Source organism: Podarcis tiliguerta (genome assembly GCF_965153285.1).
Source record: "Podarcis tiliguerta genome assembly, chromosome: 1".
Classification (NCBI taxonomy): Eukaryota; Metazoa; Chordata; class Lepidosauria; order Squamata; family Lacertidae; genus Podarcis; species Podarcis tiliguerta.
The window spans coordinates 114,436,712-114,463,299 of NC_139534.1; the positions used below are offsets into that span (position 1 = coordinate 114,436,712).

Consider the following 26,588-nt stretch of genomic DNA (forward strand, 5'->3'; position numbering starts at 1 on the left):
TCACAGACTTAAAAATATGCAGTGTATTTCAGGGGAGCAATATGAGTGATTGAGTTACTGAAATTAAGCCAGGAGTTTCCTTACTGGCACCTGTGAGTTCCATGGCATATGCAAAGGCTTTCACTGGTGCCCCTGGGTAGGAACCCCAAAGAGAGCTTTCAAGAAAAGTAATGTTCTTCCCCCCTAGAAAGAATGTTATGGGGCAAAATGTGCAAGTTCCTTCAAACAAAGGCTGGTGGAAGATACTGCATACCACAGATACCAGTCAGGCCCCCAGTGATAAACCTGGATTAATGAGTGCCCACACATGCACAAAGCAGAAAGTTGCAGACCCAGGTCATGCATTCCCCCTGCCACTTCACCATGCGGACCAGAAATGAAGGGCACCACACAATCAGTATGGGATCAAATCAGGCCACAATTTTATTGACTACAGATGAAGAGGTTTGGCCTGGGTAACAATTTACTTCTGGCCCGTCTGCCAGAAATGACTTCAAGGGTCAACCCAGCAGCGGGGATTCCTATGACTTACATCAAATGGGGTAATCCCAGCAGGGATTGCTGCCTAGAGGAGCGCTGAGGCCCAGGTCCCCATTTGGGCATATGGACAGAAGCAACTCCTACACAGATCCCTTTATCGGGATACCCAATTTCAGGAAGGTGAGGCGAGGGTACAAACGCCCCCTCCAGCCAAGACCAAGGTTACTCAATGCCTAAACCACCAAACATGTGATGATTGCTATGATGTAGACAAAACCCTCAGGCCATAGCCAATTTGCCTGAAAGGCAATTTCCTACCCAGCCCTGAATATAGCTCCCGCAAGAGTTGCACGCTCTTTGAAGGGAGCATGGCTCTTGGACGCTTTTCTGGGAGGATGCTATGTTCCCCCACCTCCCGCAAAAGCCAGGGATAGCCACGTGAAGCCTCCACAGGGCAGCGGGGTGAAGGGCAGCCCTTCTCCCTCCTAGGGTAAAAGCCCCGAAGAGCCGCACACACACTTAATGCAGCTCTTTAAAGGGACCGCTGAGCAGATCCTCCGTCCTGCAGTCGCTCCATAAGACGCACACACATTTCCCCTTACTTTTTAGGAGGGGAAAAGTGTGACTTATAGAATGAAAAAATATGGTAATTGGCTCTTTTGATTACATTATGATCTGGTATGATTTGGTATTGTATTAATGTGGCCTGTGATCAGGACAAGACAGAGTGTTTGTCTGCTTTTAAAGGTTTCTTTCTGGCTACCGAAACAAATAAGGACCAACTGAATAAAGTGCGTAACTTTGCTCCGGTCCAAGAAACTGTCAGATATGCTTTCAAAAACGTATCTTCTCAAATGTGTGTATATAACAAAGTTGACAACTATGTAACTGAATATTTGAAAACTGCAAATATCCCTAAGGGTATTAGATTGCCATTTCCCTTTCCACAGTTGCAATACTCTTAGTGCTAAGAAAAAACATAAAGCGGTCAGACAGGAAAATAAGGAAAGACAGTTTAACAGATACAAATCTTCAGACAACTGGGTCATATGCCTGAGGTGATCTTTATGCAAACATGCAAGGACACAACAGGAGGTGGCCAGACATGTCACGGAGTCAGGAACCGGCAGGCGCTTCCAGCAATTCCGTTCCTGTCAAAAGCCAGAGGACAAACATAGCCATCAGCGCCCCACAACCCCACCTAGGAAAAACTTTATACAACAATCTGCACTCATGTCCAACAAAGAACTTGCTCCCCTAATAATAGTTTTTAGTATTAAGAAACGGCCCCCGCAAATAAGGGCAGCCAGGAGAAAAAACTCAACGGGAGACAAAGGCAAGGTAGACTGAGGGTTCAAAACAATTTACTTAAATGACCTGTCAAGCACGGACCAATGAACACAACCAAACAGCGCCATCTTGTGTTTACTACACTGGTACTGCAGTGTAATCCCATATGCTCCCTTCATTGATCCACTATGTCAAAGAGCAATTGATTAGCGTAACTGAATTGCTACAATGTATCCACTGTAATTAATTACTTCCTGTCTATAAGGGCCTTCTCCAATTGCGCAAACTTTCAAAATATTCTTATAAATTGACCGTTCCACGGATCTTCACCCTTCCAATTTGTCTGCTAAGGGGAAAGATGGCTACCAAAGGGGAGGGCTTGAGATGTGAACCTGGCAACCATAACCCCCAAAGCAGGAGATCACGTATTCAGCGAGCCTTGCCCAAGAGATAATATCAGACCCAGGTGTCAGACAGGTAGCCATCTCAAGAACAAAGACGGACTACCCAAGAAGGAATTTGGGTCTTGGCTAAACAAAGAGACTGTGATTAACCTGAACAATTGACTGCGAGGGTCAGGAAACTGTAAATATCCCCCTTGTCTTCATCTATAGGTGTCTGGTGAAGGTCATGAGGAGGGAAGGGGCAGTCTCCCCATACTCAGGTTACTGCCACCCAACCTCCCCTTGTGTGAAGAATCTATGATGTAGTAATGATGTACTTTTAGAGGTGTGCATATGTAATTTAGAAACTTATAAAAGTTTCGGTCCTCTTTTGTTTGAGGTCTTGCCTGTCTCCCTGTTGGATTGGGTAGGACCCTGCCATAGCAGTTGCTTTCTATCAAAATAAAGGTCAGGCTTCACAGCTGCTTCGCTTCAAGTTACTTTGGTTGTCGTCTAGTTTATTTCTCTCCGACCGCAGGAACCATCTAGTATCTTGCAGGCCCATCGTGTCTCTTAAGGACCCAGGTCGGTTTCGTTCTGTTTTTTCCTGCTGTATTGGACTGTTATTAATGAAAAATTAATAAAAATTATTTACAAAAAAATACACCAGTACAACAAAGTACTCCCAGCAGGATGAAGTAGGTGAAAAAGAGGAGTCCCAGGCAAATTAGGGGCTCCCTCCAAAATTCCTATGCAGTTCTTAGCAAAAGCCCATCCTGCATAGGGAAGGAGGGCACACTGAAGTGGAGACTGGCATGTTTGGGGAGGAGCAGGGCTGAAAAGGGGATCTGCTCCTCCACCTCCATATTCGACCCATGCTTGTGTTGGGATTTCAGTTCTCACAAGCTGCCAGGAAGTAGCTGGGTTGTTTACATCAGGTGATGTTACTGACCGTGGGACAGGAAGTCCGAGTCAGTTCTCAGAGTACTCAGTCTAACCGGGTGGAGTTTGCTGAGTGCTTCTTCCGCTTCTGGATTGAAGCAGTGTTGAGTCGGAGACTCTAAGGCTGTACTGCTCAAGACGAGCAGCCATGCTTTTGGATGCAGTTTTAATAAAGTAGCCTGGAGACTACGGACTGCCCTTTTCTTCTGATGGGTTGCCAGGAGGAAGTGAGTGTGCTTTTCTCACAAGGGAGAAGTCGCTTATTAATGGTCTCTCTAGACTGAGGAGGATTCCTGGGTTCCAGCCAGAGAGTGGACCTCCGGATAAATGCTCCGGTGGGTCTGGGAGCTGGCAAGCCTCCTGGGTGGGCATTTTTCCAACAGCTTGCACATGGGTTAGCAGCACAGCACCTCTGAGGGAGCTCACCTGTGTTTTCTTTCCCAGGGGAATCAGGGTGTGGCAAATTCGCCCCCTGTTCAAGTGTGAGAGCGGCATTGTGTAAAATTGCTATGCAAGTTTTCGTGTGTGTTCATTCTTGTGTTTTAAGGTAATCTTGTGTGCTGTGTTTTTGTTGTTTTTTATGCTGCCCAAGATGAAGATCAGGCTATGAATGTTCATAATAAAATAAAATAAGAAATAAAATAATGACGACATATCTGTGAAATCGCTCTTGGGTTTCCAGCACTTCAAGTCCACCTTGGGCAAACATCATTTGAATTACAATAAGCAATAGCTAGTCAACCTAAAACAACAACAACAATGCCATGAATCCTTCAGTTGTTTAATAATTTGTGCCAATAGCGGCCTTAACTCAAAATACAATTTCATACACATTGTACACTAAACCAGAACATAATTGTAAGTCATGCAAATGTATCCTAGCTGTGTAATTACTTCTTCTGAGGGTTTGCAACTCTTCCCATGAACAAGATGGATTTGGTGATGTCATGGAAGATAAGAACGAGGAAGGGCTTGTTGAACCTCACTATAAGAGGCTTTCTCCGGAGAATTGCTTCCACTGCAGTGGCAGCTGCAGCTTCAGTGCCAGCCTCATGGACATTCAGAACAGCTTCGTGAAAAGCCTGCCAGCGAGACAATCAAGAATTAGTCTCCAACATAGGCCAATATCTTATGATTAGACAGAGATTTTCCTGGCCCTTGCAAGCAGAAGAGGGTATGCGAGGCAAAATTCATGTTGTCATTTCTCACAACTATGATGTATTAATCTCTCTTTCCCACCAATTATGAGTGTATTGTGCACGTCTCCAGTGATTCAAGAATTTGGCCTCAGGGGACTGTACACTTTCTCTTCTTCCTCACCATTGCTAGGGTTAGTTCAAAAATGCATCACAAGTTTTACTCTTTTCAAAATGAAATCTGGTCTCACATTTTCAAAGTAAGCCCAAGGTTACTTTGATCATGATTGTGATGCATGGCATGAACAAAGATATGTTTGACTAGATCTCCCAATTATTATCTATCTGTTCATGTAAGAGTCTTAATCAATGGAGGTGGGGGGGGGTAGAATTGGATCTGAGTGGTGTATATATAATTTTTATTAAATTTTCTATTTTACAATTTCAACTAAACGTTTTACATAAAATATCAATGACTTCCCTTCTTCCCTTTCCATGGTTCATTTTGCATATCTTGTATCCTTGTATATTTTTCAAAAATTATTTCAATTGCTTTTCCATTATTCCATGTGCCAACGATTATTCACACTGTTGAATTTATCTTACTGCTGCCGGCATTTTCAGCTGTACACAGTTATTTTCCATATAATCAGTAAATGTTTTCCAATCTTATTTTTCTCTTATTCTATACGTTAAGTATGCCAGTTGTGCATATTCTGTCAACTTATGTTGCCTGTCTTCTTTAGTTGAGACCTTGCTCACTCTATAGACTAACTATGAGAAGAAGTTCCAGATTGATAACCAAAGGGTGATCATCTTGAAAGAAATCCTGATGAGAATATTGAAAAAAAGAGCCAGCTATAAAGCTCTGACAGAAACCTTGAGAAGTAACAGAATAAGATACAGATGGGAGTATCCGGAAGGTATTTCATTTACTTATAAAGGGAAAAAACAAAGATGTAGGTTTCCAAACGAGGCAGAAATGTTATTGAAGGGGGGGGGGGACATTTAAAGATAAAGAGACCAAGTAGAGATGAAGAAGAACAGGGAGCGACAGGAGGACAAATAGATCAGGATGATAATGAACCTGTAGATGCATGAAATAAGGTAAAAAACTACATGAAAATGATGTATCGTTGGTAACTAACCCCAGTTAAGATTGCAAAGATGTATAAAATCTCCACAAAAGTATGCTGGAAATGTAAAGATAATGACAGCACCTTTTTGCATATGTGGTGGGCTTGTAGAAGGGCAAAAGACTTCTGGGAAATGATTTATAATGAGTTTTTAAAACTATTTAAGATAACCTTTCATAAAAAACCAGAAGCCTTTTTGCTTGGAATAGTGGGGGAAGAGATACCAAAGAACCTAAAGAGATTTTTTAAGTATGCTACCACGGCCGCCAGAATACTGTATGCCCAAAAATGGAAAGAAGAAGGAAGAATGGATAATGAAGATGATAGACTATGCTGAAATGGCAAAATTTACCGTGAGGATTAGGCAACAAGACGAGAAATTTTTTTCACAGGATTGGATAACATTTATAGAATATGTTAAAGAACACTGTCAATATATTAAAACATTAGCAGGGTTGTAACATTTATGATGGGTTAAATTTGGACAATCTATTCATAAATAAGATTTGAAATTTATAGAGGAAAAATAATGATATGCAAGATGACGACTGATTGAAATTGGAAGCCATGGGAGGAAGTCAGACAAGATGAATTTGGTGCATAATTATTTTCCTTTGCATAAGAACAAGCGTGAAGGGGGCCTCCCAGCCTGTTCACAGGTCCTTATATGATCAGTGAAAACAGTTGGTCCTGGCAAGTACTAACCACTCTCAGTCTTAACCTGATAAGTGCAGCTTGTCCAGATTTTAATTTGTTTGAATTAATTTTAGGATGTATTTTAATTAATTGATGCCTGTTTTTATGTATACTGTGTTATTTATATGATGTTAGCCGGGGCTTAAGGGTTTCTCCACCAGTTCTGTTAGAAGACCTGGGGCTTTTCCTCAACTGTCATCAAACAGTTTGTGGTGCCTCTTCATCAGCACAGCTGGAATACCAAGTATTTTTTGGCTCCTCCTCTTCATGGGAGATGGGATTGTGGTGCAAGCACTCTAAAACATTTGACTCAAAATGTAGGGTGAAATAAAATAAAGAGCTTTTGGATCAACGTGATTGATTTTGAGATGCCTACCTTGGAAACCTTCAGATCAGGGTTCCCAGTAAATCCAGAGAGGTCTGCTCTGTTTGTGAATACGTCAGTAATACCCATTTTTATTAATAGCTCTTTGATAGAATAGCTGCCTGAGATTGAAAACTTTGGAAGAAATAGATGTATTCTCCTGTTGAAAGAGGAATCAGAGGCTGGTGAGGTACACTTTGAGAAAAATGCATAAGGCAAATAATGGAAATTTACAATATGGCTAGATTAAAAGGGGCTGTCAATTATTGCTAAAAGCACAAGGTTAAAAAAAATCATAGCCAATGACCACAATAAATAGATTTTTATAACAATGGGGTTATATCCAGTGCTAGTCCTACTCAGAGCAGACCCCTTGAAATTAATAGGCAAGACTAAAATATCTCCATTAATTTTAATGGATGTGCTCTGAGCAGGACTACAACTAGATAAAGCTGAAAGAATGTATTAAAATCTCTATATATGCACACATAGGATCATAGAATTGTAGAGTTGGGATGGACGTTGAGGTTCATCTGTTCCAAACCCCTGCAATCCAGGACTATGCAGCTGTCTCATACAGGGATCGAGCCTGCAATCGTGGATCCAGAATTGGCCTCCACAATCACTTTGCAGACTCATTGTTAAAATCGTGTATATGGAAGAAAATCTTACTCGGCTATTAGTGATCGCCAAAGAAGAAGCTTGGCATGATCAGCACTGTGCTATAACCAACGGCATTGATATATTCAAGTGCAACACTCTTTCCATGACTGCATGCTCACTTACAGTGGTTGCAGTGAATTCATCCATTTTAACAAAACGTCTTCGTTAAGAGCATTTTCCAACTGCTCCATTTGCCCTTGGTCAGGAAGAATAAATAATGCTGAAACGTCGCCCTTGTAAGGGAGCTTCACAACCACACAGGATAGGATGTTATCACGGTAAGTCTCGAACCGGCTTTCTCTGTTCATCATCGGGACTTTGACCGTTGTTTGTTCATCCACAAAGAAGTCATTTTCGCTTGTCATCTGAGAATCGAAAGGTTTTTCCCAAAAGGCTTATGGAAAGAACAACAACAGCATACAGGTCATTGGAGACAGAGAGCAGGAGGAAGAGAGCCAAAATAAGACCATGCTTAAGGTAAAAATCCATTTCACAAACTCTAAAAGGAATATGGCTTTTTGGAACAATAAAAACTTTTTTTTTTCGTTTCTGGAAATTCAGTCTTAGGTATTCCTAGTGGATTTTAGTGCAGGAATAAGCAAAAAGAACTTACAACAGTGTATAAAACAAGTCCTCATGACTTACCTTTCAAGAAGATATAATTTACAAGAACCATTACAGCCTCTGGGTCAGGCTTCTTGTAAACATTAACTAATTTCCCATCAGTTTTCTTTTCAATGTAGCTATTGATTTGACTTTCAGCTTCCTCGGGATTTTTGAAATTAGTTGGCAAAACTTCTGTCTCATAAAATGTTTTTGCATCATCCAAGAACTTGTCTAGGAGTTGCACTTGGTCATCTGTGAATAGGGCATTCCCAATGCTCAAGTGGACTTCACCATTGGGGTTGTTTAGCATCTGGAAGAGATGGCGGAAACCTTCGTGTATTTCCTGCTCACTGATATCTGACTGCTTAAAGCCAAGTCCTGACAAAAGCTCACTCAGCGTGGTGGTTCCAGCTCCCAGTGACACCATGGCGAATGCAGTGGAAATGCTCAAAGGTGAAAAGAAAATGTTATCGTGAGGAGTTTCGGAAGCAAGCTGGTGGTATAATCTAAAGGCAAACCCAGTATTTCCTTGGGCTATCATCAAAGAGGGTATCTTCCTGGCTTCAAACGTATAGTGGCAGTGGGGGAAAACACAGAGCCCAGCAAGAAGCACATATAGGTAGGTATGAGACATTGTTTTCCTCTGGAAGTAGTCTGTACAGAAAGAATCACATTTAAAATTTCTCATTACCATGACATAATGAAGAATGTTTGCAGTTGGGTAGTGTCTATTAGCTTACTAGCTGCATGAGTTCTTTTCTACTAAGGCAAAACACCAAGTGTCCTCACAATATCCAAGGTCACTGGACAATTGACGTTGAACTGTGTTCATCTCATGCAGAGCTACCACAGTGATGACATAGACATCTCAAGCCAAAGACATCTCAAGCCATAGACATAGACATCTCAAGCCAAAGAAGGCCCATAACAGAAAGCAGAAACTGCGGCCTCGAATCAATGCTGCCAGAACAATCATCCCTGAACTTTGCGATTGCATCTCTGAGTCCTCCAGACAAGCTCAACTGAACTGCCCCAGGGATATTGTTGAAGCAAGGTGGAACCATGTGGTTCCTATTTTCTGTTGCCTCTCAGGCTGTATTTGGTGACACTTTCATATTGTCACAAAATGAAAAAGAAAGATTGGGTGCATGTTCCATCTCACCATTTCAGTGACTGAAACTGGTGATGAATGTACATAGACAGAAAGACATGGTATTTTCAGGCCCTTGAGTAAGAGTCTGACCTAACATGAAACTGTTCCCTGTTTGGGAGACAGAGGGGAGTGATTGTTTTATCCCAGGTGAGAGCTAAGATGGGGGTAAAGTCCAATATTTTTATATTACGGGTGTTGAATTGTCTCCCACTTGGCTCATAGTCCGATAGCATTAGTATATAAACATGTGTAAACTGTGTCTTCTGCCAAATGTTTTTGGCATTTGTGTTTTGCCCTATAGTGCTTTGGCTTCCTTGGAATGTTGTTACGGTAAGTGATCCTGCAGATTTATCACCTAGGACTATTCCTTTAGGGTATCATAAACATTTTCACCCTCATCCCTAATGGATGATTTATTCTGAACCAGGCACTCTTCAGATCCTGCACACTTTCCCCCGGCAATCATTTTAAACTGTCTTTTCCCATTCAGGTTCAGACAGAGCCCATCCCTTTTGTACAGACCTGGGTTTTCTGGAAGTGTTCCCAAGTGCCGCTTGGCACTTGATGCTTGATTGTTTGGGCTGAGATTCCGAGACTCCTGTCTTGCTTGAACAACAGGTTTTTTTCCAGTTGCTTTCAATTTATAACTCCGGATAGCATCTCCCTCCTCCTGCAGCAGCCAATTAGATCAGAACAGCTAACTAGCCATAGCAGCAACCATTAAGTTCATGAGGTCATTATTTGGAAGGGGAAAAAATAGATGTAGCCTAACTACTGAGCTGTGTAAGAAGAGGGAAATGTTGCTTTTTCATAAATAGAATAAATAAATAGGAGCTTCCTGCAGCCAATCAGAAGCTGCACTTTGAAAGTCAAACTTTTCAACTTCTGGAACGAATTCTGTTTGACTTCCAAGGTACGACTGTATGCTTTTCTTGATTTGGACACAGTTCTTCTGTTGATGCAACCTAGAATAGCATTAGCTTTTTTTTTTTTTTTTCCTGCTTCATCACACTTTCCCTGGTGGTCTATGAAGACCCCTAGTTCTTTTTCACATGTACTACAGGCAAGCCAGGTGTTCCTATCTTATTTTTTTGCTGCTGTTTCTTCCTGCCTAAGTACAGAACCTGAAATCTATCTTTATTACAATTCACTTGGGTAGTTTGGGCTGAGCACTCCAATCTGTTAGGGAAATCTTGAATGCCCATTACATCTTCAGTGTCATTAGCTCCCCCTACCAGATTGGAATCATCTGAAGATTTGATTAGCATCCCCCTCAATGCCTTCATCCAGGCCATTTATAAAAATGTTGAGCAACAATGAACCCAGAAAAGAATCCTGTGGCACTCCACTTGTACTTTCCCCCCAAGATGATTTGGAATATTGTGTACGGTTCTGGCTGCCTCACCTCAAAATGGATACTGCAGAGGCAGAACAGGTTCAGAAATGACGAAGAGCAGCTCCTGTATGAAGAAAAATTGCAGCATGTGGGACTTTTTTGTTTAGAGAAAAGGCGAGTGAGAAACTGAATGGGGAAGGTTTAGGACCAATAAAAGAAAGGACTTCTTCTCTCAGTACACATTTGAACTATGGAACTTGCTCCCTCAAGAGGCAGTAAAGAACACCAACTTGGATGGCCTTAAAATAGGATTAGAAAAATTCATGGAGGAGAGGGCTGTCAATGGCCACCAACCAAGATGGCTATGCTTTGCCTTCACTTTCAGAGGCAGTATGCTTCTGAATACAAGTTGTTTGAACCCAAGAGGGAAGAGTACTCTTGTGCGTGCTTATTTGCAAGAGGCATCCAGTTGACCTCGCTGAGAAAAGGATGCTGTGCTAGATAGCCACTAATTTCTGATCTGAAACCAACCGTTTTCTTGATCACTGAATATATAAATTAAATTGCAAGGGTAGACCTGGGTCCAAGTTAAAGGTTTCATCATTTGGATCAGTTTGAAAGAAACTGAAAACTCATTTCTGTTCTAAAGATTTTTATTTTATTTTATTTGCTTTTCCAGAGGGACTGCTACTCTGCACATCCTCCCTTTAATCCCACTGAATTGTAACACATTGTCCGTTCCACTGGTAAGATTCCCTATTCCAAGGGGGCTCCACTGTCCTAAATCCCAGGATCAAACTTCAACTCACTGGAATTGGATGCAGCTGCATAGCTGAGTCGAGCCCATTTGGACATGGTCATCTGGATCCAATCGGATCAGAACAGGTAGCTAACCTCCAACTACCACTGCAGCAGCCAATTAGAGCAGGACATGTTTGTAACGAAAAGAATAAGTAAACAAGCCCCGATCTAATTGGTTCCAGCAGCAGCAAAACGTGGAAGGGCTGTAGGCAGAAGCTCAGAGACTGGGTGGGGTGCAACAATACAGTGCTGCCACCCCATCCGCCATCTTCCCGGGCCAATCCAGAAAGCTACTGTGTTCAACGACCTCAGAGAGGTCAAGGAGAGCCAACAAGGTCACTCTCTGCACGCCCTCCTACTGCCATCTCTCTTCCAACTGGGCAGCCAAGGCAGTTTTGGTGCTATGGCCAAGCTGGAAGGCAGATGGGAATGGATGTGATAAATATTCAATAAACACACAAGATGTAACTGGCCGTACTTTTGAATAAATAAGGTATACTATTCATTGTATGAACCTTATGCATGAACTGACTAGAGAATGAACTGATCCACTTGGTCTTCTGCTTTTTTCGTTGAACTTTATGAGACTTCCATTGAAATCTACAATTTGATACAATGAATGTTGTTGTTGTTTAGTTGTTTAGTTGTGTCCAACTCTTTGTGACCCCATGGACCAGAGCACACCCGGCACTCCTGTCTTCCACTGCCTCCCGCAGTTTGGTCAAACTCATGCTGGTAGCTTCAAGAACACTGTCCAACCATCTCGTCCTCTGTCGTCCCCTTCTCCTTGTGTCCTCCATCTTTCCCAACATCAGGGTCAATGAATAGTATACCTTATTTATTCAAAAGTACAGCCAGTTACGTCTTGTGTGTTTATTGAGTATGTTTCATGTAACCATATGTTTGTTGTTGTTGTTTTGGGAATGGATGTGAAGCATGTCTGAAGCCCCCACTATTGATTGAAATTATTTGAATACTAGGTTCTGCTCTCTCAAGGTTAAATTAAGCATGATTCATAGCTGCCAGCAGAAGGAGAAAAGGCCAGATGCCTCAAAGGGCTGCCAAGGAGGCAAACATTGCTCATTGCTGAAGGTACCTAACTAAATTAGGAGAAGGGGGGAAATAGATACATCAAGGATATAGGGTCATGTGGAACTCTACTAAGTTGATATACTGGTATAATAGGCTGGCACAAGAATAGGGAAAAGTGGAACTAATGGACAGTGAAACTAGCAGAACAAACAGAACAAGGGCTAGAGGCACAGTATGCACGCTTGCAATCTAAATGGGCGCAGAACACATATAGGAAGATGAGATAAGCATGGAGGGTAGAGCATCTGATAAGTATTCATCAGAACACGGAAATGTTACAGCTTCAATGCTCTCATAAAGATCAGGACGCATAACTGGGATGAGTTTATGGTGGGAAGGTCAATTGAATTCTAGGTGGATGTAGCTGTTTATGTGACCCTCAGCTTCTGCACAATAGAAAACGTCAGCTTGACATTTTAAAACATTTGGCATAATTCATGCATTTTTTTAAAGAAGTTATATATATATATATATATATATATATATATAACTTCTTTAAAAAATGCATGAATTATATATATGAGCTTGTTCATCTGTGATCCATGCTCTGCTGTGTTTCAGGAGGAAATGATGGAAATCTCTATGTGCTCACTGACCTCAGTTTGGTTAAAGCCACGTCTTGACGAATGCTGGTTCAGTGTGGAGCAGGGCTGCTGCTGAAGCTGCCTAAGCTCTTAATGATCTACCTGTTATGAAATCATAAATAATTTTGATCATGCTAGAAAAACAAAATACATATATACCTAGGCATTACCGCAATGTATACCTACTGCTTCACTAAAGGACTTTCGACTTTGTGCAGTGGTGTAGCGTGGGGGGTGCAGGGGGGGCCGGCTGCACCGGGCGCAACATCTGGGGGTTAGGCTAGGGGGCGCAAATCCACGGGTTAGGGGGCGCAAATTACTTGCCTTGCCCCGGGTGCTGACAACCCACGCTATGCCACTGACTTTGTGCACTCATTTATCAAAGGCGCACTGTGCCAGTGGCGGCGCTTGTCATTCACAAGGGCAGCACTTGTCAGACTCAACGAGTATAAGTGCATTGTAAAATAAATGAGCAAATAAAAAAGTTTGTTTCTTTCTCCTCCCTTCTTTCATAAACAAGAGATAAGGCGTAAGCGTGGTGTTTGACATAAGCATAATAAAAGTTAATTTGGGGGCTAAACTAAATTTGGGGGTGCTGGGCGAATCTTTGTACCCCGGCGGCACATATGCTAAAGACATCCCTGGTGTGGAGGATCAAACTGTGGCACTTTTATACCCCAGTAAACAGCACAGCAAAGATGAAAACAAAACATTATTGCTGCCAGCCACTGAAACAACCTGATTGTGGATTTTACAAGTCAATTTTACTTTGGGGTATTTTTAAGTAGGGCCAGTTGTTGTCACTTTTACCCAGAGGGTGGCCATTGTTAATGGGAGGGATGGTCGGACAGACACGCATATTTGGCCACCCTTGTGATCCTGCAGAAACACTCCCCACAAAAGGATCTGTAGCTGGAGCAAAACAAAGCATTGTCCTGTGTGTGTCCTTTTGAACCCTACCAAGTTACAAAAGTGTAATTTTAGCAATTAATTCTCTTTAAAACCAGTTGTAAAGTATTTGAGTTCTGAGGCATCCAAAGAGAATGATAATTTGCCTGGGTTTCCCCAGCCACTCTGGGCAGCTTACAGCATATGTAAAACATAGTAAAATATCAAACATCACCCACTCAACGGACAAAACTGCCCGTACTCAGGGGGCTGAACTATCCTAAATCCCACTAGTAAACTACAACCCACTAGACTTGAATTTGGGAGGCACCCACGTGGACATTTGGATCCAATCGGATCAGAACATGTAGCTAACCTCCAGCTACCACTGCAGCAGCCAATTAGAGCAGGACGTCTTGACTATGCTACCACTCAGTGGATTTGTAACTGGCTGACTGACCGAACCCAAAGGGTGCTCATCAATGGTTCCTCTTCATCCTGGAGAAGAGTGACTAGTGGGGTGCCACAGGGTTCTGTCTTGGGCCTGGTCTTATTTAACATCTTTATCAATGACTTGGATGATGGACTCAAGGGCATCCTGATCAAATTTGTAGATGACACCAAACTGGGAGGGGTGGCTAACACCCCAGAGGACAGGATCACACTTCAAACGACCTTGACAGATTAGAGAACTGGGCCAAAACAAACAAGATGAATTTTAACAGGGAGAAATGTAAAGTATTGCACTTGGGCAAAAAAAATGAGAGGCACAAATACAAGATTTGTGGCTTGAGAGCAGTACTTGTGAAAAGGATCTAGGAGTCTTGGTTGACCACAAACTTGACATGAGCCAACAGTGTGACGCGGCAGCTAAAAAAGCCAATGCAATTCTGGGCCGCATCAATAGGAGTATAGCATCTAGATCAAGGGAAGTAATAGTGCCACTGTATTCTGCTCTGGTCAGACCTCACCTGGAGTACTGTGTCCAGTTCTGGGCACCACAGTTCAAGAAGGACACTGACAAACTGGAACGTGTCCAGAGGAGGGCAACCAAAATGGTCAAAGGCCTGGAAACGATGCCTTATGAGGAACGGCTAAGGGAGCTGGGCATGTTTAGCCTGGAGAAGAGGAGGTTAAGGGGTGATATGATAGCCATGTTCAAATATATAAAAGGATGTCACATAGAGGAGGGAGAAAGGTTGCTTTCTGCTGCTCCAGAGAAGCAGACACAGAGCAATGGATCCAAACTACAAGAAAGAAGATTCCACCTAAACATTAGGAAGAACTTCCTGACAGTAAGAGCTGTTCGACAGTGGAATTTGCTGCCAAGGAGTGTGGTGGAGTCTCCTTCTTTGGAGGTCTTTAAGCAGAGGCTTGACAACCATATGTCAGGAGTGCTCTGATGGTGTTTCCTGCTTGGCAGGGGGTTGGACTCAATGGCCCTTGTGGTCTCTTCCAACTTTATGATTCTATGATTCTAACATTCTAGGACGTGTTTGTAACAAAATAAATAAATAAACATGTCCTGATCTAATTGGTTCCAGCGGCAGCATGTGGAAGCTAGTATGGGCTGTAGGCTGAAGCTCAGAGACTGGGTGGGGTGCTCCCACCCCATACGCCATCTCGCCAGGCCAATCAAGAAAGCTACTGTGTTCAACAAACTCAGGTAGAGCCAACAAGGTCACGCTCCGCACACACACCCCACTGCCGTCTCTCTTCCAGCTGGGCAGCCAAGGCAGTTTTGTACCTTTTGTCTTTTTCAAACCAACTAGGTGTCCTTACCTAATTGCCCTTACCTTCCTGCTGCAGCAGGAAGTAGAAGTTAGCCAGGGCTATAAACTGAATGCAACCCAGCAAGAGAGCTTACTCTATGGGCAAGAGTGAAGACCACACATCTCAGGCCCCACAGACCAAGTGCCAAGGTACCAGGCAACATTTTATTATAAACCCACTTTAGGTATTAAAAAAGGATCTGTGGAACGTTTGTTCATAATTCATGATCCACAAGGGACAAGGGTGGAAATGTTTATGATTGGCCATTTTTTGTGGGGGGTGGGGGAACTATAGAACAAAATTGTAGGCAAAAGCAGTAGGAGGTAAGCTAGACAGCTCATGAAGGTGTGTGGGCTTAATCTCAAGCCCTGTGCTCCCTTGCTGAAGCGGCTGTTTTTAAGAGGCTGTCTGCCATTCTTAAATGCAAGTAACGTTAGGAATAGACTCCACTGAGGCTGTATACCATCTCCACAGGACACTCCCCAAACTAGCACGCTTTGCACTGGTGCTGGGGAAGGGAGGAGATCATGCAAACCTGGTGGGAATGGTGGGTTGCATCCCTGTATGCAGAGTGAATTATTTCTGTTACATATTTCTGTAGAACTGGGCCACACTCACAAATAAGGGTGTCTCATTCCCAATGAATTTTGCTTTTGATCAAAATGAATTCCTTTCAGTGGGTTTATAAAGGAGAGTGCTAACATATTCTGTGTTGTGTTGTGTTTGGTTTGTTTGTTTGTTTGTTTTAAGCAAATCTCAAATCACAATGAAACTCGCCATCCATTTCTCCTTGTTACTGATTGTCCTTCAAGTCCACAATGGTCATGGAAATAAAGATCCACTTCAAGAAAAGCTAGCTTCCAGCATTGCTGACTTGGCATTTAAATTCTCCAGACAAGTAGCTTCACGTCAAGGTGCCAAAAATATTTTATTCTCTCCTGTGAGTATCTCCATGGCTTTCTCAGCACTTGGCCTGGGTGCTAAGTCTAAAACCCAAAATCAGATCTACAGCGGACTTGGATTGACGACAATTGACACAAGCAAGATACATACAGGATTTCAACAGCTCCTCAAGGTGCTGACCACTTCAAAAAAGGCAGGCAAGGTAAACATAGGAAATACTTTCTACTTAACTAAGGGCCTTAAAATAGCCACTAAGTACAATAATGATCTCCAAAGTTTCTACAATTCTGAGATCTTTGCAGTTGACTTCAAAGACAATGTAGTGGCTGAAAAGCAGATAAATGATTATGTGAAGAAGAAAACTCGTGGGAAAATAACCGAAATGGTTAGAAACATAGCTCAAGACACTAGCATGTTTCTTGCGAACTATGTCTACTTCAAAGGTATGTTGAAAAAATATAAGTAACAAATATTTAATGCTTTGAATTGCTTAATCACCTGAAGTTAGCAGGAATGACAAACAAAGGAATATTTACTCTCTAAAGTACATAATCTGGCAGGCAATGGTGGAAAAGTTATCACTTTCAAATGGGTGGCTTTAAAGTTGCATGTCTTGAACTGATTTTTGTAATAGTATATTACAGACCAATTTTTGAGAGTTTGTAAAGTATAAAAGAGTTGAAAGTTCCAAAATACATAAGTTCAATGAAATATTACAATATTAAAGAAGGGCAAGGGTTGAGGGAGGGGTGACAAAGCTCTGCCCCTACAGATGTTCTGGGACTACATCTTCCACCATCCCTGACCATTGCCATGCCAGCTAGGGCATAACATCTGTAGGGCACCAAATTTCCTGTCCCTGGATGCTTCTACCAAAGGAAACAGTGCCCCTCTACTTAGTCCACATTTTGGCCCGTGGAACCCTGCTTTTCCCCTTTTGTCTTTTCCTTTCTAAAACTTCAAAGGTCTGTAGACTTGCACTTGGTAGTTTTTCTCCTTTGACTGCCCTTGCCTGATGTGACGCCTTGCTTTCATGCTTGAAGGTTAATCCTCAAATATGCAGTTACCTATTCTTTTTCTCCCAAGACAACTGGGAGAACCCTTTTGAAGCTCGTTTTACCTGGGAAGAACCCTTTTTTGTCGACGCAAAGACCACTTTGAAAGTCAAGATGATGCGCAAAACCGAGACTCTCAATTATCTCCGCGATGAACACCTGTCTTGCTGGTTAGTGGAACTTCCCTACAGAGGAGGTGCTGTCGCCTGGTTTGTTCTGCCGGACAAAGGGAAACTGAAGACAGTGGAGGATGCATTGGGGCAAAATACTCTGGCCAGGTGGAAAACAACTTTACAAAAAGGGTAAGCTTTCTCTCTCTGCCGTTTCTAAGCACCTCTGTAGTATTTATTGTGCAGGAGAGTATGGAATGAAGGCATTCTTTTAAAATAAAGGAGAACATCTGTGCAAAGGACTTTTACCAATATACCAGAAGATGACTCTGGAAACCACTTGTGGTGAAAATGATAAAGTTTTATTGAATATGGCTCCTTGCAGGATCTGCAAACCAAATTATACTTACCATAGATTCCGGCGTATAAGACGACTTTTTAACCACGGAAAATCCTCTAAAAAGTTAAGGGTCGTCCTATACGCCGGGTATGGGTTCACTGGCTTCTCCCCACCGCCAGCCTCCAAACCAGGTCGGGGAACCAAAGCCCGGGGCGCGCTGTGCAGCACGCCCCAGGCTTTGAGATGCATGCTGCTATCCGCAAGCCTAGGGAGCCCAACAGGAACTCCCGCGGGCTTCCAAGGCTTGCAGAGAGCTTCCTGAAGCCTGGAGAGCAAGAGGGGTCGGTGCGTACCGACCCCTCTCACTCTCCAGGCTTCAGCGAAAGCCTGCATTCGCCCCATAGGACGCACACACATTTCCCCTTCATTTTTGGAGGGGGAAAAGTGCGTCCTATAGGGCGAAAAATAAATCAGTTGTTCCATATCCAGTTCTAACTGTAGCTTCTTGTCCCACTTAGAGATTTCTCAGGAGACAGATGAGGTGATCAGGCACTCCCATTTCTTTAAGAACTTGCCACAGTTTGCTGTGGTCGACACAGTCAAAGGCTTTTGCATAGTCAATGAAGCAATGCCTCTTCTAAATCCAGCTTGCATTTCTGGGAGATCTCGATCCACATACTGCTTGAGCCTTCCTTGTAGAATTTTAAGCATAACCTTGCTAGCGTGTGAAATGAGTGCAATTGTGCGGTAGTTGGAGCATTCTTTGGCACTGCCCTTCTTTGGGATTGGGATGTAGACTGATCTTCTCCAATCCTCTGGCGACTGCTGAGTTTTCCAAACTTGCTGGCATATTGAGTGTAGCACCTTAACAGCATCATCTTTTAAAATTTTAAATAGTTCAGCTGGAATACCATCACTTCCACTGGCCTTGTTATTTGCAGTGCTTTCTAAGGCCCATTTGACTTCACTCTCCAGGATGTCTGGCTCAAGGTCAGCAACCACACTACCTGGGGTGTATGAGACATCCATATCTTTCTGGTATAATTCCTCTGTGTATTCTAGCCACCTCTTCTTGATGTCTTCTGCTTCTGTTAGGTCCTTACCACTTTTGTCCTTTATTATTGTAATCTTTGTACGAAATGTTCCTTTCATATCTCCAATTTTCTTGAACAGATCTCTGGTTCTTCCCATTCTGTTGTTTTCCTCTATTTCTTTGCATTGCTCATTTAAGAAGGCCTTCTTGTCTCGCCTTGCTATTTTTTGGAAATCTGCATTCAATTTCCTGTATCTTTCACTATCTCCCTCGCATTTTGCTTGCCTTCTCTCCCCCGCTATTTGTAAATGCCCGCCTTTAAGTGTATGCAAATCTGAAACTGCAAATGCTGCATGCATACCCTCCAACATTTCTCTGATGAAAATAAGGATGTCCTGTTCTGTTGTTGCTGCTGCTGCTTCTGCACTGCCCATCAAACATTAAAAATCTTCCCTATACAGGGCTGCCTTCAGATATCTTCTAAAGGTTGTATAGTTACTTATCTCCTTGGCTCAGGGGTCATATAACTCCATACCCTCCAACATTTCTCCGATGAAAATAGGGACATCCTATGGAAAAGTGGGACATCCCGGGATCAAATCAGAAACTGGGCGGCTTCTGTAAATCTGGGAAATATGGACACTTGGAGGGTCTGTACATGTTCACAAAATAAAACTCCGTATTGCTATCGTTTTAACGTTTTCGTTCTCTTGTTTCCCAGCAAAATTAGCCTGCACCTTCCAAAATTTTTAATGTCTACATCCTACGATCTCAAAGATTTGCTTTCCAGACTGGGTATTACTGAAGTCTTCACCAAGAAGGCTGACCTATCGGGAATTACTGGAAAAAGCAACCTGATGGTTTCCACAGTACGTACATAAACGGGGTCAAAACAGACTCAGGTATTTTGAGTAGCGTGTAGGCATGAGGCTTTTGCATCATTAAGCTAAGGTAAAGAGGTGTATCTTCAGCATCCACTGGGTGATGCATAATGAAGTTGCCAGACACACCTCTGTGCAGAGGGAGTCCCACATCTTAGGGGCTGCCACAGAGAATGCCCTTTCTCAGGCCACACAAACATGCATGTGCAAACTGCTCAGGTGGAAGAATTACCAAGCAGGCCCTCTTCTGCTGGTCTTCAGCATTTAAGACCGTCTATAGGAAGGAGGCAGTCTTTCAACTGGGGCCCGAGTCATTAGGGCTTCATGAGCACCTTGGATTGGGCCCAGAAATGGCAGCCACCACAGCTGTTTTAAAACAGGGGTTTTAGAAGATCTAAATGCATGAGGGCCCTGCTCTTGCCACTTACCATCTAGCCCAGGACGGGGCCTGAAGCCTCACAAGGACTGCTCTGTTGCCCAGGAGGACTCCCCTGTGTGAGTGCGTGAGGGCCCTACTTTTGGCACTCACCACCTGGCCCAGGGCGGGGCCTGACAGGCCTCAAAAGGACTGCTCCTGCCACTTACTATCTGGCCCAGGGTGGGGCCTCACAAGGACGGTTGTTGCCACTGATGCTGCTGCCCAGGAGGACCCGGAGGGGTGCTTTTTAACATGTTTTAAAATTTTCCTTTCCCTTTAGATTTTTTATATATGGGGGTGGGATGGACGTTTGGGTGGGCTTGGGAATTTGTTTGATTTTGATGGATTTGTAATTTTTGCAGTTTTTATTTATATTGTTTTATTGTTTTATGGGGTTTTCTTATTATTGTTTTAAGGTTTTATTGTTTTAGGCTGTGAAAGAATAACATTAATTGCCACCAATGGAGGCTAATATGATTGCTACCGTGGAGGGGCGAGGGAGGTATGGCAGTGGGGGCAGATGCTATAAGCGAAGGGGATCAAGATATGGATATGCTCATACCCCTTCCAATCTGCGCCTCATCCCGAGGGACGAGGGTAGGGTGAGCAAGGATTACTCACCTCCGTCACTGGTGCTGTGCAATGCCAGGTCTATAGGCAACAAAACCACCACCCTGCTAGATTTCTTTATCTCACAGGGGGTCGACCTGGATTGTGTGACGGAGACATTGGTGCGCGAAGGGGAAACAGTTACCTTACGAGAGATGGCGCCCCCGGGTTTCTCCGTCCTCCACCAGTCGCGGACTGTGGGCTGGGGGGGAGGGGTGGCATTATTAATCCGGGAAGATTGTCCTTTCAGGGCTCTACCATCGCCATCTATCCCCGGCATTGAATGTGTTGGCCTAGTGTGGGGCTCCGAGGAGAGCTTGGCTGTCTGGCTGGTGTACCGGCCACCTAGCGCACCAGCAGCCACCCTGTCAGGCCTACTGGAGGCGGTGGCCGGCTTGGCCTTGGAGTTCCCTAACCTATTGGTATTGGGGGGCTTCGACATCCATGCTGATGCCACTCCCTCCTCACAGGCTCTGGACCTGGTGTCTTCCATGGCGACACTAGGGCTCTCCCAGTTTGTTTCGGGCCCCACACATCAAGCAGGCCACACGCTGGATTTGATCCTTGGCGTAGGTATAGATGTGATCATGTCTCCTTTGATGAAGGTGTCATGGTCTGATCACTACGCCCTGAAAGCCAGGATTGACTTTCCACCCCCACCCTGCTTAGGTGGCGAGCCGATTTGGGCTCGCCCGCAGAGGCTGATGGACCCTGATAGATTCCACCAAGCCTTGCGGGAACTTGCTCCCCCTGGCGACTCACTGACTGAGCTTGTTGAGGGCTGGAATATCCAGCTCCTGGCAGCCATCAATGAGATCGCACCTAAGCGCCCTCTGCGACCCCGCAGAAACTGGGCTCCCTGGTTTACTGAGGAGCTCCGGAAAATGAAGCGGGACCTCAGACGGCTAGAGCAAGTATGGTGGGGTGCCCGTGATGGAGCCTCAAGGACATCTTATAGGGCTTTTATGAAAACCTACGAGATTGCGGTGAAGGCTGCTAAGAAGTCTTACTTCTCGGCCTCCATTGCATCTGCTAGCTCTCGCCCGGCGCAATTATTTAGTATAATTAGGTCTTTAACGTCCCTTGAGGGACAGCCAAATTTAAATAACAATTTGACACACAGCTGTGAGGCATTTGCGAGCTTTTTTTGCGGAGAAGGTCTTGTTGCTCTGCCATGACCTCCCTACCAATTTGGATACAATAAAGGAACTGGAGGCCCCTCGACTGTCCTCGGGTCCAGTATTGGACCACTTTGATCAGATATTCCCAGCCGATGTGGACAGACTCCTCCGAGCTGGAAAGTCCTCTCGACCCATGCCCGTCTTGGCTGATTAGAGCATGTCCGGACGAGGTGCGGGCCCTCCTGGGAGATATCATCAGTTTGTCCCTTGGCACAGGGACATTCCCAGGGGAACTGAAGGAGGCAGTGGTGCGCCCGCTCTTAAAGAAAACATCATTAGATCCTTTAGATCTATCCAATTACCTCCCGGTTTTGAATCTTCCGTTCCTGGGTAAGGTGATTGAGAGAGCGGTTGGTGGGTTTCTGGATGAAACATCAGCTCTGGATCCGTTCCAGTCCGGCTTCCGCGCTGGTCATGGGACCAAGACAGCTCTGGTTGCCCTAACAGATTATCTTCGTAGACAGTTGGATCGAGGCGGGTTGGGGCTGCTGATTCTTCTAGATCTGTCAGCAGCTTTCAACATGGTCGATCACAAACTCCTGGACCACCGCCTTGCCGACTTGGGGATCCAGGGCACAGTCCTTCAATGGCTGTGCTTGTTTCTCTCTGGTCGGGGACAGAGGGTGGCGCTTGGGGGGGAATTGTCATCGCGCCACTCCTTGGTGTGTGGAGTACCTCAGGGTGCTATTCTCTCCCTGATGCTTTTCAACATCTTTATGCGCCCCTTCGCCCAGCTTGTCCAAAGTTTTGGGCTGGGTTGCCATCACTATGCTGATGACACCCAACTCTATCTGTTGATGAATGGCCATCCTGACTCAGCCCCAGACACACTGACCAGATGTTTGGAAGCTGTGGCTAGATGGTTACATGGGAGCCGGTTGAAGCTAAATCCTCCAAAGACAGAGGTCCTGTGGCTGGGACGGGACTGTCAGTATATGGAAACATCACAGCTGCAGACAGCCAGATTGTTGACATCACATGATGCGCCTATCTGTGGGAAAGAATTTCCCAGGAAGTTCACAGGCTGGAAAAGTCTCTGTGAAGAGTGTAATTTGAAACCTTCCGTGTGCGCATGTATAGGAAGTTTGCTAGACGTGCTGGAAGAACAGAACTGAAAGGACGTGTTTTTCTGTAGTGCTTTAATGTCAGAAATAAACATCATGTAAATAGATTTCTGACTACTTTTCTTTCCCCTGCGGAAGCAGGAGGAGGGGGTGTGCATTTCCCCACTCTTGGGAAAATGTCGCCTATCAAAATCTCCCTGGTCTGTCTGGATGTCAGCCAGAGGAGGTTACCAGTAAGCAAGCTCCAAGGACAGTGAGAGGGGTCAGCCTCTGTGGAGGGGGCTTGCAAACCGATATAGGATTGGGGGGGGGCAACTCCCATCTCTTGCGGGGGTGCAATTAGTGCCAGCACCATCCGTTAAGAGTTTGGGTGTAATCTTCAACACCTCCCTCTCCATGGAGGCGCAGATAGCAGTTATAACAAAGGCGGCATTTTTCCATCTCCGCCAAGCTAAGCAGTTGGCTCCTTACCTCTCTCGCCCTGACCTAGCCACTGTGATCCACGCGACAGTCACCTCCAGACTGGATTATTGTAACTCGCTCTACATGGGGCTGCCCTTGAGACTGACCCAGAAACTCCAGCGGGTGCAGAATGCTGCAGCAAGACTCCTTATAGGGTCTTCGCTGTGAGATCACATTCACCCAGTGCTATAGCAGCTGCACTGGCTCCCGGTGGAGTACAGGATCCGGTTTAAGGTGCTGGTTTTAACCTTTAAAGCCCTATATGGCCTAGGACCCTCATACCTACGGGACCGCCTCTCCTGGTATGTTCCACAAAGAAACTTACGGTCTTCAAATAAAAACATCTTGAAATTCCCAGGCCACAGAGAGGTTAGGCTGGCCTCAACTAGAGCCAGGGCTTTTTCGGCTGTGGCTCCGATCTGGTAGAACACTCTGTCACAAGAGACTAGGGCCCTGCGGGACTTGACATCTTTCCGCAGGGCCTGCAAGACAGAGCTGTTCCACCAGGCCTTTGGCCAGGGCACAGCCTGACTCCCTCCCTCGGCAATCTTTGTGGAGCTCTGGCCCAATGGTTGCCAGGGGCTTGATTTGAATTAATTTTATAATGAATGATTTTAGAGTGTTCTGTTGTTCTGTTGTACTGTTTTATTGTTGTTAGCCGCCATGAGCCTGGCTTCGGCTGGGGAGGGCAGGATATAAATAAAATTTATTATTATTATTTATTATTAAATGGAAATCTAGCCAGTACCCTGCTGCTGCATTTTGGACCAACTGCAGTTGCTCAGTAATCTTCTAGGGCAGTCCCAATCTGGAGGTAAGCAGAGCATGGATAGGTGCCAAACATCGTGGTCTGTTCCTTCATTTCATCATTATTGTTTTATATTGTTTTAAGGTGTCATTTCTAGCCACAAAGCTGTTTTCATTGCTTCTAAATTCATTTTACATTGGGAAGTTGTGTATGCTTTAATTCGTTTATGAAATTAGCAGCTGCAGTATATTTGCTGCTTGGTCCACAGTAGTTTAGTGCTGAATTTCTATAGCCAAGACAAAGTTCTCTAACGCAACACAGTTTTTTCTGTGTGCATGCAGTTGCCATCAGTAAAACTCCTAGGCTGGATCTAGACACATCAAAAAAGTGACGAAGTTTAAAGCATTGTAAATTTAAGCAGGGAAAACAGGTAGAGAAAATCAGGACTCCACATCGCCATCTGGTGGCACAATGTTATAGCACACATATTTTACATACGTGTGCATATTTGCCAATATGCACACGTATGTAAACGCATGCATTAGTATAAGAGCAGAAACAACTGTGCCCTATTAAAAATCAGTGACTCTCTTTTCACCTGTGGTTCTGTTGGAAGCTGCAATGGTTTCCAACAATATATATATATATATTTTCCCTCCTGTGCAGGCTTCTCACAAGGCTGTTTTGGATGTTAATGAAAGAGGGACGGAGGCAGCTGCAGTCAGCTTTGGAAGTGACAAGACTGGACCCAATGCCCCAAGTCCTGTTCTACTCAAATTTGACAGGCCGTTCTTTCTCTTCATGTGGGCACCAGAGGACTGGGTAATGCTTTTCATGGGGAAAATAGTGAACCCACTTCAAGCATGACACACCAAGGGAACATCCATTTGCTATTTCAGATCTGTAACGTGATTTATGCCTTCAAAAGGAACATAGAAAGTAAATCGCTGAATCTTACAGAAATGCCAACGTGTTAAAAACGAAGACTCCCTAAGGCTTTATCAACAAAGAGGGGAGCCTCAGCTGCTATTGCGAATGTGTGATGCATTTCAAACCATTAAACAAGGCACCTATACAAAATGTTCTCCCTTCCTGCTGATGATGCAGCTGTCATGTTGTTGAAACTTGTGAATTACATTCTGTCACTATTTCAACTGTTTAGGCAACTGTTCCACTTAATTCCCGGCTGCAAAATAAATATATAACCAGATAATGCCAGATAAGATTTAAATTCACGTACATTGACTTGAGACAATAGAATAAAAGAATATATGATAAATCTTATGGCGTGATTAGCTTGTTATTAAATATTGCTGTCTTTTTTTGTTGTCATAAAAGTTCATTAAATGAGACATCAACATCTTTAGAATGCTGAGCATTGCTACCAGTTGATGTGGCTAGATAAAATGTCTGTGATTATGAAGAATCTACTTCTTAAGGTGTGGGGGTGAAGTTACCAGTATGGAGCCATGTGTGCTTTACTTCTCATGACATGTAACCTTTCCTGGCATATGTGAAGATGTTTTATGACTTTGTTTGCTGTGCTCGAACTGCAATATAAGCTTTTATTCTGAAGTTCCTCAGGGCAGACCTTCTCAACTGGCACGTTGAGTTGAGTGATAGGCTGCACCTCACAACGGTTGGGAGGAATGTTTTTGCCAAAAATCTCAGAAACCTCATCAGGAGGGCTTTAAACTGACTAATGTGGGGGAGGGAGACAGTGCTCCTGAAGGTAGGAGTCTATCAACTGATGAAGTTGATCATCCAAATGTCATAGACCAAATGGAGCAAACAGCACGCAGACCTAGTGGTGGGAGGGAAAAATCCTTAAATAAGAGACAGGGGGGAATGATTAATGGTCTTCAATGTCTGTACACTAATGCGCAAAGCATGGGAAATAAACAAGATGAGCCTTGAGCTCTTGGTACAGCAAACTAAATATGACATAATGGGCATCACTGAAACCTGGTGGGATAAGTCCCACGATTGGAATGTAATAATGGAGGGATACAATCTATTTCAGAGAAACAGACCAGACAAGAAAGGAGGAGGAGTGGCGTTATATGTCAGGGATGTGTATACCTGTGAAGAGATCCAAGATTTAGAACCTCAAAACCAAAGTGAGAGCATTTGGGTCAAAATTAAGGGAGGGAAGAATAACAGTGACCTCATTGTGGGAGTTTACTATAGATCCCCAAGCCAAATGGAGGACATAGATGATGCCTTCCTGGAACAGATGGCCAAGCATGCAAAAGGAAGGGAGATAGTAGTAATGGGGGACTTCAATTACCCAGATATTTGTTGGATGTCAAACTTAGCCAAGAGCATAAGGTCAAACAGATTCCTCACTGGCCTTGCAGACAACTTCATTGTCCAGAAAGTGGGAGAAGCAACAAGAGGAACAGCCATTTTAGATCTGGTCCTAACCTATGTTGATGACCTGGTTAGTGGGGTAGAAGTG

General features: G+C 44.0%; 2 protein-coding genes across 2 annotated transcripts; one reads left to right on the forward strand and one right to left on the reverse strand.

Annotated features, from left to right (window-relative positions):
* Positions 1-3,985: 3,985 nt before the first annotated feature.
* On the reverse strand, positions 3,986-8,330 carry LOC310682943 (serpin A3-5-like; the record flags this gene model as incomplete). Its single annotated transcript, XM_083452294.1, has 4 exons — positions 3,986-4,177; positions 6,440-6,587; positions 7,214-7,484; positions 7,736-8,330. 4 exons carry the CDS (start codon positions 8,328-8,330, stop codon positions 3,986-3,988), a joined length of 1,206 nt encoding a protein of 401 aa, XP_083308420.1.
* A 7,759-nt stretch (positions 8,331-16,089) lies between these two features.
* LOC310683005 (alpha-1-antiproteinase 2-like) lies at positions 16,090-19,645 on the forward strand (the record flags this gene model as incomplete). Its single annotated transcript, XM_083452414.1, has 3 exons — positions 16,090-16,669; positions 17,313-17,583; positions 19,486-19,645. The coding sequence occupies 3 exons, from the start codon at positions 16,090-16,092 to the stop codon at positions 19,643-19,645; spliced, it is 1,011 nt and encodes a 336-aa protein (XP_083308540.1).
* Positions 19,646-26,588: the final 6,943 nt, after the last annotated feature.